The sequence below is a fragment of the Ceratosolen solmsi genome, unplaced genomic scaffold (assembly GCF_000503995.2).
Source record: "Ceratosolen solmsi marchali unplaced genomic scaffold, CerSol_1.0 scaffold25, whole genome shotgun sequence".
Lineage (NCBI taxonomy): Eukaryota > Metazoa > Arthropoda > Insecta > Hymenoptera > Agaonidae > Ceratosolen > Ceratosolen solmsi.
The window spans coordinates 957436-972809 of record NW_011948444.1 but is presented as its reverse complement, the minus strand read 5'-3'; the positions used below and the strand labels follow the sequence as shown (position 1 = coordinate 972809).

Genomic DNA, 15374 nt, shown 5'->3' with positions numbered 1-15374 from the left:
ATCGTACTCTCTCGATTCGGCAAATGAAATCTCAGATCTCGGCATTGGTTCATTTATTCCTCAGGATTTCTTTCTTCTGTCTTTTTTGATTAATCGAACTTTTTAATCCATTAATCGAACTATTCTCCATCCCTGTTCACGCAGACCTTGTCGTAATTATTGCTCGGAATACGCCTCGATCCAATGGATAGATGCCCAAGAAACGACTTGGAAATATCATTTCTTCCCGCAAAAAATGCATGCCTCATTGTGCGTACTCTCGGCCCAATGCACAATCATCATTCTCCGACTCTGCAAGAGAGAGAGAGAGAGAGAGAGAGAGAGAGAGAGAGTCATTCTAACATTTGTTTGTTTATTTGTTTGTTTGATTTTTTTTTCTTTGTATACGAAGCGAGGTTTATGTAACGTTGGCCATCATCATCATCTCGGAAGTACCCGGGAGCGATTGATTGCCGCCACGTTTCAAGTTGACCCCCTTCAGTCATGCGCTTTATTTTTGGTAGCGTTTACCGCGAGAAAAGGTAGGCCAAAAGTTGTCAGGAAGAATTTTCGCTGGACTCTGTGTTTTCCGAGCTAAGCCGCCGAGAAAGTTATTTTTAACATCCGCCGCGTTCATAGGGCCGAGAGTCGGTGGAATAAGCGGCGATGGCCACTTAACCGACCGGCCAAGCCGCTCTCAACCGATCGACCGAAGGCCACCGAATGAACGAATCAATCAGCGGTGATGATCGCCTTGGAAGCACCGGCGACGAGAAACCAAATAAAAAACGAAGACAAGAAAGCAGAGAGCTGCGGAGCTACCTCGAGTGCTAGTCTCGACTCGATATTGGTGCATCGAGAAGAAGAGCGAGTGAGAGAGTGAACGACGACTACGGCGACGATAACGACAAAGACGGGAAAACAAACTGCGGCCCCTCAGACGTGACTCTCCACCTTGTTTTCGTACCGCATGCACTCCCACGCAGCTCGCTCACACCTCCTCGAGAGACCGGTTCTCCGCTGCGATACTGTTCTCCCTCGGTCCGGCTCATTGATAAAGCCTGGTGCTCGCACACGCACAGCTTTCATTCATGACTCCTTGTCAGGGTCGGGTACGCAGAAGCCACTAAACTTCTCCCATAAGTCAGCTCGATCTTTAGAGCCGTCCGTGCACAACCAGGCACAACCGTCCAATCAGAGGCGGGTTATTTTATTCAGACGAGAGCGGTACCGAGAAGTCGGTCCTCCGGCACTTGGCCAACTGGGCCGCTTTTCCGCTCGCCCATTCGTTCCATATTCTTCTGAGAATGCACGGCCGCTTAATTTACTCGCGCGTCGACTTAATGGCGACGTTTGTAAAAAGACTCCTCTTTCCTTCTCTTCCGAGGCTCGAGTTATGCAATATGTTAATACTCTGTCCGCCGACGTTTGTTTTTCCTTTTAGCTCAGCAATCTATCAGCTGCGCGCGTACGCACTTTTGCATCGATGCACGTAGCGAACCGCGAGATGAGAAAGAAAAAACATTTAATTTATTGAAATTCACCGTCATACGTAATACGATGATTCTAACGTCAAAAAATGTTTCTCACGCGATTCAATCGCTACGCCTTCGAATCTCGCCCTGTTAATTTGTTATATTTCTCTATCCGCTATTTAGATTCTCTTTATAAAAACAAACACGTAACTTTATTGAATGCAGTCGGTTTGTTGTGCTTTTAAGAGGCTGCGCGATTAGATATGGCACTTTTATTTTTCCTCTTTCGCTCTTAATCACAATATATGCGTGCGTGTCTGTGCGCCTGTGTGCATGCGCGCGCGCATTTGGTATATATATATATATATATATATATATATATATATATATATATATATATACAAAGTAACATCAAATATATCATTAAATATTTAATATTTGCACTGAAAATTTTCAAAATTATCGGTAATATCTTTTACATGCGTCATTTCATTTCAATATGTCAGCCTCGTTTCAAAACTAATTAGTCTGTTGATTATCGTCAAAAGCTTGACGATATTCCACCTATTTATTGTTTCATATTTATTTGCGTTTTCTAATCATGTCGCTACTTATTATGGCGTATCTCGAAACGTTGGTTATAGAAATATGAAAGTACTATCTCGGATCTCGATACTTAACTTTTACATCTCGCCGCATTGCCTTATTTATTACTTTCGTTATATTATATTATACATTCGGCACTGAATTTATTATTTTTATAATCCCATAAGTAATCCCATAAAATCACTTTTCATTTTAAAAATGATTTCAATTTATATTTATCGTCTGAGTTGAGCTTGACTATTTCAAGATAATTAAATTAATTAAAAGAAAAATAAACATAAAAATAATAAGTCTCTGAATGATGACACTCCAAATTATTACTTTTTCTTTTTTCTTATCCATAAAAATTACAACAATATTTAATTAACTGTAACATCATTTAATTGCATTTATATGTAATATTAGATAATTTTATTCGCTTATACGGGTAAAGGACATTAACCTTATAATTATAATCAAATGTGTGGATAGTAGTGACTTAATAGTTACGGACTTATGACTGTAGTTAAGTACGAATAATAAACAGTTAATTTCTATTATGCATGTAGTTTTCCTAATACACAAGTCTGCACATAACTACGTATTCGCATTGAATTTGAAATGTAACTCGTTTATTTGCATCTAATTGCCTTGAAAATTATATTCAGATGAATAACTTAATTATTTATATAACACTTTAATAAAAATATTATTGAAATTTATTCAATTATTAAACTAAAAGAGAACGTATGGATAGTAGAAAAATAATTTAAAAGCGTATGAAAATATCATTTTTGTGTTACTAGAAGTTATTTTAAAAAGCCACACGTTTTGGAATGGGATGGTGTAAGAAATCATGTCGATTTTGTACGATGAAAAAATAATTTTTTACATTTTGTCGTATATCGATAAACGATTCGTGTGCACCGACGATACATTTCAACTTTTTCTTCGAACGCGATTAATTGGAAAGTTTGCAATAGCAAAATGCCGATTCGTTACACGAATTATTATTCGTATAATAATATTATACATATCTTCTCTCATTTTTTTTTTCTCGCAAACTTCAAAAAAGAATAATGAAATATTTATACGTAAAATAGTTGATAGAGCTATATATAAGTACAATAAAAATTGTGTACTTGATTAATATGCAATTCGATATCCTTCTTTTATCATATGATAAAAGTCTATGCATATATGGTGCACCATCGGGATGTAGACAATGCCAAACATAGCCCTGTTAAACAACATAAATTATTGTTTTATATACAATTTTGTTTATACATCGAAGTTTACAGCCGACAGAATTAATTTTTTTCTTCTTTTGTTTAAAAAACAAATATATTTGAAACCTATTAAAATAATAATTTCTAATGAACGTGCAATTCAGTGATAAATAAAATTACGGTAAAGGGTATTCGCTTAACAAGGTTTCGGCGAACATTGCTGAATGGATAAAAATTACATAAAAAAACTATTAATTATTTTGATAAATTCCTTTGTCGAAAATTGAGCAGTAAATAAAGAAAGTGTAGACAAAAAAATTCCGGGCCAGTTCGTTTATCCCGTTTATATTATCTCGACAGTATAATTAAAACTGTGCTTGAAAAAAACAAAAAACAAAAAAACTGGTAGTCTGACTGCCGAATGAGAGTTATTGTGGCTAGAGCGTCCAAGATCGACCCCCAAAAGTAAATAATACCTGACTTCTGCGTGGCAACGGGTGGAATGAATCAGTGTTATAATTACAGGATCCGACCGCAAGTGGCGCGCGAGGTGATCGACATGTGCCGAATATGCACCCAAGTGCCGACTGGTGAGCCCCAGGTGTTCCTCGGGCCGGACAAGGCCTTCACCTACGACTACGTCTTCGACACGAGCTCCGACCAATGCTCAATCTACGAGACGTGCGTGGCGAGACTCGTCGAGGGTGCCCTCGACGGCTACAACGCGACGGTCTTCGCCTATGGACAAACCGGTTCTGGCAAGACCTACACCATGGGCACGGGTTTCGACGTAGAGATCGACGATACCGTGACCGGGATTATTCCCAGGGCGATCAAGCACCTTTTCGACGGCATAACGGAGAAACAAGCGCGCGCCAGGGAACGCGCCCAGATGCCTCCGGAGTTCAAGGTTTGTCTAGTATTTTCCCTCCGTTATCAATCTGTAATGACTAAAGAAATTGATTGCGATTGGTCAGGCACCAGGAGCCACGAGCACTAATAAACTTCCAAAGCAGGTGGCTTATTTTTCTTCCACTGTAAAATTAAATAATATTTGCTGGTCATTTGTTTCAGCATTCAAAATTCATTTTTATTTATCGATTTTTTAAAATTTTATTTGGTATTCAATATAAAAATTTTCAGTACATTTGTCAGATATAGTTCAGTATTTCTCATTTGAATCTTTAGAATTACGAAAAATATGTTCATTTGTACTTTTCACATTGAAGTTTACTAGATTCATTCGCTAATAATAGGATTGAAAAAACAATGAAAATTTTTTGTTGAATTTCAATAGTATAAATTTTTTTTTGTTTAAATGAAAGTACATTTTATATTTAATATTTTTTCCTCGATTCAGAGTTGATCAACTCGTCAGTGATTAAAAAATTAAAAAATTATATTAAAACGCTGCAACGTAAAATATCCGTCGAAAAATCTTGAAAGAATCAATCGAATGAATTTTAACGTTAAATATTATCTGTAAATTTTTAATTCATCGAAACAAAATGAGAATTTATTAAATAATTTAGCGCTGAAAAATTTATTGAAATTAATATGTTAAATAATTTAAGGCTAAATACGAATAATAGATTTACATTAATTTTATTTAAAATTTACACGCAAGCTTGTTCGAACAAAATTAATGAAAATTCATACTAATTCATTCTTTTGTCGATAAAATTAAATCAAAGTTCGTGTCGTAGAAAAGATTTCGAATGAATTAAATCGCTCGAATACTGTTTAGGGAAATGCTATGAAAAAGGAAATTACCCACGCAGTATTAAATTATCATAAGCATCGAGACGTCATCAATGGAATGTGAAAATATTTGCTTCTGTTTCTCAATGAAATCTATAACGCCTGTAATAATAACTTGCTTAATTGTATTGCAATGCAGAATTATGTAAAGTCATAGAATGCACGGAAATAACAGTACAAATAGTTTTACTAAAACAAGGCGTGTATGCATACTACAACAAAATGAGGTTTAACTTCACCATTTCGAAATTTTCATTTGAACTTTTATTAATAGTTAATTAATAACATTAATCCCCTGTTTTCCTTAAGCCTTTGTTTAACTAACGCACAAAATAAATTATTTTATTAATTTAAGTACTTTCAAGGGATCTAACTTATGCATACATACGATACGAAAGTGTCTTTATTCATTTAATTCCGATAATTAACGCCATTTCGAATGGAGTGCAATGTTTTTGCGAAAAAAAAGCGTAGCGAAAGTGCACAAGTAACCGAATATGAGTACGCGTACATAATACCTACGACTTTACAAAGAGGCCGAATGAGATGACATAGATGACTAAAATGATCCGAGACACGTAATTCATAAATGATACGCGATATATGCGTCTAGGATTTTACGAAACTCGTGGGAGTCGCTGCTAAGCGATACGGTCCAATGCTTCATGGCTAAGCTACATATTCCTCCAATAACATTACCAAATACCCGAAGAATTGTGAAAAAGCAATGCCCAACAAATTCATGTCGCGTTGGAAAATTTAAAAATCGTCGTGGGCACTTAGATTTTATCATGGAGATTTACATTAACGAATAAGCAGTTGAATCGGCAATATTGGTCGGGTATTGCTTAAAGGCACTATCTTATTACACAATATAATTGAAATTGAATTGAAAGTCTTATTCGAATTTTGTTAGTGTCATTAGTGGTATACAATTTATTGTCAAGGGTTTGGCCTTGAAACGTGTTAAGTGACTAGGCTAATTCAAATGTTACTATAAGCTATTTGATGTAATTGCCATTGTAATTGCCTTCGTTGAGCAATTATTTAAAATTATAGTAGAAAAATTTGTTATATCATATATCATATTATATTTATTATAGTATAGAATTTTTTATTTTACATATTCTTAATCGTTAAGTCGTCGTGATTATATATTTTTCGTCATATTAGAACAATTCGGTACTTCTGATATTTCAAAAAGTTATGCAATCAATGATGAATTGTACGTTTATGTCATGAATAGTTATTAAAAGTGTACAAAGAATTGCAATACTAAATTAAAAGACGATGTAAAGAAGCTTTGTTCCTTTGTGTAAAGAATAATTCATTGTTTATGAATTATTTACAAATCCAAAACTAAGATGTTAGGACAAAAGATTTTTTCTTTGATTATTATCTATATTTATCTGCCCCTTGAGTCTCATATTTTGAAATTCCAATCTACTATCCGTATTAATTTACTGGAGAAAGAATTAAATTTACATTTAAAATTATTATTATTTCTTATCGAAATGTAAGAATGAATCGCGCCTTGAATATCTTGTTTTAATCATATGATGCACGCGAAGTTACGCACGCCAAAGTGAAACAGCGATGATTCGCATCTATGTGAAAAGTTAAATTGGCATATCCATTGAATTAGAAAGAGAGAAAATTAGAGAAAAGAAGCAGAGTAAAAAAGGAGAGAGGGAGAGATAGAGAGAGAGAGAGAGAGAGAGAGAGAGAGAGAGAGAGAATGGCATTTCAACATTGTGGGATTATCGATCGGAAGTAGCGAGTACCGTAGCATCTAATAGGATTACAATCAACCAGGTGACAGCGCAATTCTTGGAACTCTACAATGAGGATCTGAAGGACCTTCTTGAGCCTGGTGGTCCGCGTGGGGGAGCCCGTATCCACGAAGACACGACGGGCAACATCCATCTCGCCGGGGTCGAGTCCCGCATCGTCACCAGCCCACAAGAGGCCCTCGAGTATCTGCGCCTAGGTGCCTTATCCAGAACGACCGGTTCCACGCAAATGAATACTCAGTCCTCGCGATCCCATGCGATATTCACCCTCTACGTGAAGCAGCAGCGTTGCATTAAAATCGAGGACCCCGACGCGGACGTGGACACGACGAACGCCATGGAATCTGCCAGTGAATTCGAGACTCTGACGGCTAAATTTCATTTCGTCGACTTGGCCGGCTCCGAGAGATTGAAGCGGACCGGAGCTACGGGTGATCGAGCCAAGGAGGGCATTTCCATCAATTGTGGACTGGTAAGTTCGTCGTAATTATTATTATTATTATTATTATTATTATTATTATTATTATTATTATTACCGACATCTTTTGGTAGATTAATGATTCGAGTGCCTGCATGGACGGCGCGTGCGCAAACAATGATTATTTACTTTTACCGTCTAATTTGTCGTTTTATATTAATAATTATCATGTATCAATCATGATGAAATTTATTTCATCGTTTTACAACGTTAATTTACTTATTAGCAAGAAGTCAAGAATAACTGCACAATCACGATAATCGAGTTTTGAAATAAATTGTGTTTATTGCTTTATAACAACTTTATTGTTTATCATCGGTATATTGATTTTCCATGGCCTTTAAACATGCAATGGTGCCTTTTCATACTTTTTTCATATTTTATATTTTATGCATAAATTATATCGTCGGAAAGTTCGATAAAACGAAGAATAATTAGAAATCATTATGATACAGCTTATAACGGATCTGTAAGTAACTTTAACATTATTAAGGATAATTGTCGTAAAAATCATTAACAAATGGTTCATTACGGTACGTTTAAAACAAAAATATAATGGCATATCGAAACCGTATTTGCAATGTTTATACGAAAATTGGCATTTAAAAACATTAAGTGGCTGTATAAAAAATTCATGCAGGAAATTTTTAGTATGTTCTATCCCAGGAAGTGAGAGAGAAAGAGAAAGAGAGAGAGAGAGAGAGAGAGAGAGAGAGAGCAACAAATAATTTCGAATCATATATTCGATAACATAAATATACAGTTTTATGGTCAGTGGTGTACTTTACGTTTGGCATTTAAAATTACACACTTCCGGCATTAAGTCGCCTTATTCCATAATGATAATTTGGCCTTACAACGTCGGCAATTTTAATGTAAGTTCTCGTTGTAGCTGGCGTTGGGCAATGTCATTTCGGCTCTGGGCGACAAGACGAAGAAAGCCCTCCACGTGCCTTATCGAGACTCCAAGCTGACGAGGTTGCTGCAGGACTCGCTGGGGGGCAATAGCCAGACGGTCATGATAGCTTGCGTCTCACCGAGCGACCGCGACTTCATGGAAACTCTCAGCACCTTGAAATATGCCAATCGGGCTCGAAATATCAAAAACAAGGTTACTATTAATCAGGATAAGAGCTCGAGGACCATCGCCTCGCTGCGAAGGGAGATTCAACAGCTTCAAATGGAATTATTGGAGTATCGCCAAGGTGCGTAGGATGTAGGATGATTGATTGTATGATGTTTTTCTAATAATTACGCGAGTATTGGTATTTTCATTGACGAATCGTCGTCGGTGTGTTGTACTTTACAGTATATTGATATGTGGTAGCTAATTGTCGAACCTCTAAACTCATTAATTATTGCAGTCTTAGAATTGTTTTTTTTTTATTTTCGCATTTCTTTATTAGAGCACTAATCGTTTGGTGCCGTGCTAATGTCCCGCGATAAATTTGAAAAAAATTGTGTATACGTATTAGCTTTGCGGTAAAATTTTTCAGGATTCGAACTACGTACACGACTACTTTTTCCATAAGTCAATCGTTCGTTACGAAAGCATTTAGCGTTTGTCCAACCTTTAGTTCAACCTAAACCGACCTTAATTACAGCGTAGGGTAAAAGGCACAATTGCAAATTGTTTTGGAAATTAATATAGATATTGAAATCTCATTACATTATCCTAACTGCTTCTTTGCATTTCTTTTTTTTTTTTTTTTTTTTTTTTTTTTAATATATTTAAAATGACTTTATTTGTTTTACTTATTAATGTGATTAATAAAATTTCGCTATGCCATTTGATAGAAGCTCGTAAAAAGCTCTAAATGATCGCTTAGCTTAATCGCACGCCCTATTAAATTCTTAGAAACGTTAAAAAAATCTTTTCAACAAGTAAATTATTAATGCAATGAAATCGACGAATACATTTTTATTAAGTTTATCATTACTATTATATAAGCTGTATATTTTTATTTAACGATAATTTAGTAAAGCTTGGCTTTCTAAATAAAACATCTAATTATACTTAGATCGTCACGTGTAATCCTCCCCCTCCCCCATCCCCGTCCACCGCCGCCCATTTATTCTTGAAGGAGTAAATACATTTCGAGTAACTGTCACAGAAGGGCCTTTGCTCTCGACTCCTCGATCATTTCAAAGGGGGAACATGGTGTCGTCCCCACATAGCAAAACTCATCTCCTCTTTATTCGCTAATATCACTCTTCACGAGATTATAAAATTCAATCCAATTAATGAAGAGTGTTGATTACTATAGTGCACACGGTTCATTTTGGTAATTATTCTTTAACAGTGCGAATGATCTCGGTAATGCTCCGCTCTATGAAACAATTTACCCGCAATAATCCGTATTCGGTGTCACTAGGACTTATCCGTGCGAAATGGAAAGACAGCGTGTCGGCGACCGAAGCGAAAAGCCCCTCGATTTCCCAATCGTTAAGTAAATCATGAAATTGAAATTACTAAGTAATCGAAGTATGATGCGCGACATCGAGCAATAAATAAACAGAGACTGCGAATTGCGGCCTTCGTGCGTTTAATGCAAGTTGCGCTATCGTAAATGGACCTCATAAATCACTGCTCGTTTGAATGAAAGCCTACCGATTGAAAACGCGTGGATAAGCTTTTAATATAGCGAGTGCGACTTAAAAATGGCGCTCGAGTTGGTTCGTTACGACGTGCGTGTGAGATGTTTGAAAAATTGGCGCAGGCAAGCGAGTGGTGGGCGAGGATGGCGTGAACGACGCCTGGCACGAAAACCAAATGCTGAACAGCGAACTCCAGAGTCTGCGGACGCGGGTTAAGGCCTTGTCGGAGACTGTGGACGTCCTCACGGCTAAGAACTCCCTGCTGCTGGCCGAAAAGGCCGCTGGACAGTGGATGTCCTCGGGCGCCGCTGCCGCTGGAGGCGACGTCACCGGACTTGTCCAAGGCTACCTTCAGGAGGTGGAGGAGCTGAGGGCGAGACTCCTGGAGGCCGAAGCGCTTTATCAGCAACTCAAGAAACGCCAGATGCACGTAAGTGAATTCCATGACGTTTCGCGATATCGGGCAGACATTATCAAATATACAACTTGATCAAGCGCCAAAATATCATATTTACTTAATTCCATTGGGCTACAGGCATTGGTGTAACGCCATTTACTCACAAGTTATTGATCTAACCATCATTTTTTAATCAATTACGACGAACGGCTCACTCGCTAAGTTAGCTAAGCAATATTCTTAGCTAACGGTAAATTTGGCTATAAACACTGCATCGATTACTCGTGAATAATGAAGAAGCTCTTATTCTTTACTCGGTGATATATTCATACACTCCTCGACTCTTTTTCGACTCGCAATTTTCATCGATTGTCTCATTACCGCAAATATATATTATCTTCAATTTAATATCTACTTTCGTCAAGGCAGACAACAAGGAACGTTGAAAGTCCTGCGGTGTCTTTGCTATGCAGCAGTCGCTATTCAGTTGTATGATTTGTTCGCCCCATCTGGACCTTGTATAATCAAATTTTATCGATTTTCTACACTCATCCGTCTCCCTCTCGCTTTTCATCGCGGATTCTCGTGCAGATTTTCAATATAATCGACATAAAACGATTTAGATTTTTTCAACAAGCACACATCTCTCTCTCTCTCCCTCTCACTGTGAAATGCGTGGCTACATTTTTCTCTCCTTTTTTCTTTCTTTTTTCTTTTTTTTTTAATAACCGTGAATGTAACATATAAGCTAAATATTTTCCATTAGTCCAAATGAAAGTGGAAACAATATTATTATCTGATCGACCTCTTGAGTAAGGAGCAACGACGACTAACGACGCGATTATAACTTGAACCAAACGTGCGCTTCGTAAAGCACGCGAGAATCCGGTTTTTTGGTTTTCCGGTTTTCTAATTTCAAATCTCCTTATTTAGATAAACGCTTCCAAAACAATCGATTGTTATTTTCAATTTCACCTTTTTAATGTAAACAAACTACATCATATGTCTTGTTTCTTTCAGCTTTAACAACACTAAATTTTAATAAATTTTATATTTATCATTGCGCTTTGGCATATTTACCTAAAACTGATGAATTTTTAATTGCATCTAACGAGTTGTGTAATTGCTAAAGAAATCGTTTAGATCATTTTCTTACGTCAATTTCTGTTTACTTTTTTATTTATTTTTTATTTTTTATTTTTCTATCAATAACTGATAATCTATTCAAATAATTAAATGACAATGGCAACGCCCATTTTAATTTATGTAAGCCGAGAGTGTTACTTTCGATTCACATTTTCTCTTATTCGTATATGGCCTTACACTATTCTCTGTAATAATTTACTGGTAAAATTATTATTTCATTTCAATTCCTACAATACTGTATGTTTCAATCAATATCAATGGACTTTGCATATTGACACTTAAGCGTTTCAAGCCGTCGATTTAAATTTATCGTATAATCTTCTTCGTTTTAAAACATTCGATTTATTTGAAAATAAAACAACATTTAAGCCCTGAAATGCGCAAATATTTTATTAAGTAACTATGTAAAACTTTACGTAAACGCTTTCAAAAAGAATCTTCGTGTTTAAAACGTTAAGGAGCCAGTTAACGTTTGTATAAAATACCGATCTATTACTTTTATAATTAATTCGTTAAATTAGACGAAAATGAAAATGCATAGTTAAAAAATATTTGTAAATTTACTTATATTTTTATTAAACACAAAATTATTTTAATCGACCAGCTTTCGTTCGGAATAGAAAGTCAACTTCAAAATTCAGAGGTATGCTTATGGGTATAGTATAATTCATAAATCATCTACATATAATTTATTTCCATATTTTGTATAAATAGAATTTTATTACTGGATAATAATAAGTAGATACACTGCACATGTGTTTCGTTTTAATTTTACCTATAGTTGTTAATCGATATTTATATTTCACGTTAATTTGAAATTTCCTAATTTATCAGAATAGCAATGAAAAGATTGCGTCATTCTTAATTTGTTGGTACTTTTGTATGTATGTATGTATATATATATATATATATATATATATATATTTACATGTCTATATATTAACAATTAACCATTAAACTGTTTTAGCTTAAAGACAAATATTAATCAAATAAAAAAATATAAAATTTGTTAAATAAAATATAAGTTAATGTAGATTAACGTAAAAGATATTACGAGCAATAATAAAAAGAGATGATGTTTATAAATAAATATCTTTTTGATAATATTATATTTTATGTACATGTTAATATATGGATATTAAGATATTTTGGGATAACACATTGATATAAGTTAAAAGAAATTTTAATCATAAATTATTCTTACATGGTTGTGCTGCTGTTAATGAAACTAGTTAGCGGAATGATCATAATTTATAATAGGAAATGCGTAGTTAATTAAGTAATTAATTTACAAAAATAATTACACTTATAATTGATAAGGAGAAAAACTTATTTCGCTCATTTAGCTTATTTAATTTATTATTTTTTGTTGAAAAATCATGATTAAGTTATAAATAATATATATATATAAGGATTTATAAAATATTTTGCGTAGAAAAATAGAATAATTTTTCATTTCATTAAATCCTTATATTAATAAATATTACGCACATTTCAAGAATTATCTTAAGCTTGATTAATCACCATATAGCAATAATTGTTAGTTATTTTACTTATTTATATAAATTTTTAATCGTTTATTTCAATTTATTATTTAGTATCGAGCATGGTTCTTAGTTGTCCATTAATTTGCATTGTCTTCGTACTGTCGATTACGAGTAACATTATTTTTAATTGTATAATGCACAGATGAATGCAGCTAATAATTCTTACGGAGACACCTCCCATGTTTTGCATAATGACTCGTCCTCGCTGTTACTGGATGCTAAAAAGGAATTGCAGAAGGAAAAGGCACTTTTAGCGAGCCTTAAAAATCAACAGGCCCAAAATTCAAATATTAGCAATCGAGACGGCGACGATGGTGACATGGATGATACCGAGAATGGTCAGGAATCCATGAGTGAGGATGAATCGGATGACGATTCCGATCGAAAAGGTATATTTAACATTCGACTCATACTTTCGGCAAATGTAATTATTCGTTTTTTTATAAAACCATTGAGTAGGAAAAATGTTGATGCTTATTAACATTAGTTTGTTACTCGATCAATGGATAAGGAAATTAATTTTTCACGTTTGTGTTCTTTTACGTTTTGACGTAAAACAGTAACAGATTATAATTATTCAAATTCATATCATCAATACTTTTATAGAGATAGATGTTTATAAAAGAAAAATAAATAAATAAATAAATAAAATAAAATAAAAATGCGATGTAACCGAAGTACTTTGCCGCAACACATTTTCAAATGCACACTCGCTAAATATTATTCGAGTCGTTTAGAGAATGTCCATTAAGCGTTAGTGCACATAAATAAAACGAGCGCCGCCAACAAAATTCGTGTGAAATATAAATTTACAGAAGAGGACGAGGAGGAAGAGGCTATGGGTCGCGAATTGGAAAATTTAACGTCGAATATCGATGTAAAACAACGTCTCATCCAGGAGCTCGAGCTTTCCCAAAGACGCCTGCAGACTATGAAGCAGCATTACGAGGATAAATTGGCTCAATTGCAACTTCGCATACGCGATACGCAGGATGAAAGGGACAAAGTGCTTTCTTCACTTCAGCAGCAGCCCTCTGCCCCGACGGAGAAGGTGAAAAAATTACGCGACGAGTATGAAAAGAAACTCTTGTCCATGCAGAAGGAAGTGAAGATACTCCAATCCGCTAAGAAAGAGCACGCCAGACTGTTGAAGAATCAGACCCAAAATGAGAATCGACTTCGAGGGCTGCGTAACGAACTCGCTGAAATGAAGAGAGCGAAGGTGAAGCTTTTGAACAAGATGCGCGAGGAGGCGCAGCGTCACAAAGAGAATGAGCTCAAACGGAATCGCGAAATCGCGCAGTTGCGGAAGGAGAGTCGACGTAACGCCAACATGATTAGAACACTAGAGGCCGATAAGCGCATGAAAGAGGTTGTGCTGAGGAGAAAGCAAGAAGAGGTCTCAGCGCTGAGAAAGAGGGACCGAGGTCTGAGTCAAAAAGCCGCCGGCAGGACCGCGACTCCCAAGATATTAAATCCAAAGGCTCTCAAGCAGCGTTGGCAAACCTTCGAGAGGACGATTACTAAGCAGGCCTTGGCAAAACAGGCGGTCGCTGAGACTGAGCGAGAAATGGAGAGGCTATTACAAGAGCGAGAGGAGCTAGGCTGGGAGTTGGAGAGACTAAAAAAGCACAGGCTCGTCGTCGCCTCGGCTAAGAGCGATACCCTTGATATTGACGAGGAGATCGACAACGTTACGAGTAAAATTAGTTATTTGCAGGTTTGTTGCTTTGACTGTTTTCCAATTCGAACGACCACCAATCATCGCGAGCGGTCGAATGAAATTATTAATTTAAAAATCCACATGACGCGAATAAGGATGTATTCAATGTTGTCGATTGTCGCTCGTAATTTAGGACAGTATATCGGAGTGCCAAAGAGCCATGGTTGAAATGGGTGACGCTGACGGTGAAACGGACGGCGACCCTGGTGTCGAGGCTCTCGTCAACACCATCAAATCCGTGGACGAGGCCCAATATCTCATGCAGCGGATGCTGACTTTCACGATCGAGCAGAGCTACATAGCCGCGCAGAAGCAAGTGGAGGCGCGCGACATGGAAACTCGCTTGAACCAGGTGGCCCAGGAGAGCGACGTTCAGCATCAACTGCTCGAGCACGTTTTGAGGGATAGGGATCTCCTATCGTTAACCAGCAGCAATAATACGAACAATACCACCGCGGCCTACAGTCCACCGAGTTCGCGCAGCTCATCGCCGGACAAGTAATTTGAAAATTATTTTGAACTAAATACGTACTGCTCGCGTGAAGTTTAAATTCGAACTCTCAAACTTTTGCTCTATTAGGTAATAAGGTGGTGGGGAACGTTCTGTCGCTTACCTCAACTATTATAATATCTATCAATTGTCGATGAATTGTCACATTATCC

At 36.2% G+C, this 15374-nt stretch overlaps 1 protein-coding gene across 1 annotated transcript in view; it reads left to right on the top strand.

The window, feature by feature from the left end:
- Klp31E (kinesin-like protein 31E) overlaps positions 1 to 15374 on the top strand; it is a 28815-nt gene that overhangs the window by 6761 nt on the left and 6680 nt on the right. Inside the window, exons 2-8 of the mRNA XM_011504327.1 lie at positions 3794 to 4178; positions 6845 to 7294; positions 8193 to 8505; positions 10021 to 10328; positions 13131 to 13377; positions 13804 to 14708; positions 14845 to 15209. Of these exons, the coding sequence (XP_011502629.1) occupies positions 3794 to 4178; positions 6845 to 7294; positions 8193 to 8505; positions 10021 to 10328; positions 13131 to 13377; positions 13804 to 14708; positions 14845 to 15209 (2973 nt within the window). The remainder of the gene's footprint in view (positions 1 to 3793; positions 4179 to 6844; positions 7295 to 8192; positions 8506 to 10020; positions 10329 to 13130; positions 13378 to 13803; positions 14709 to 14844; positions 15210 to 15374) is intronic.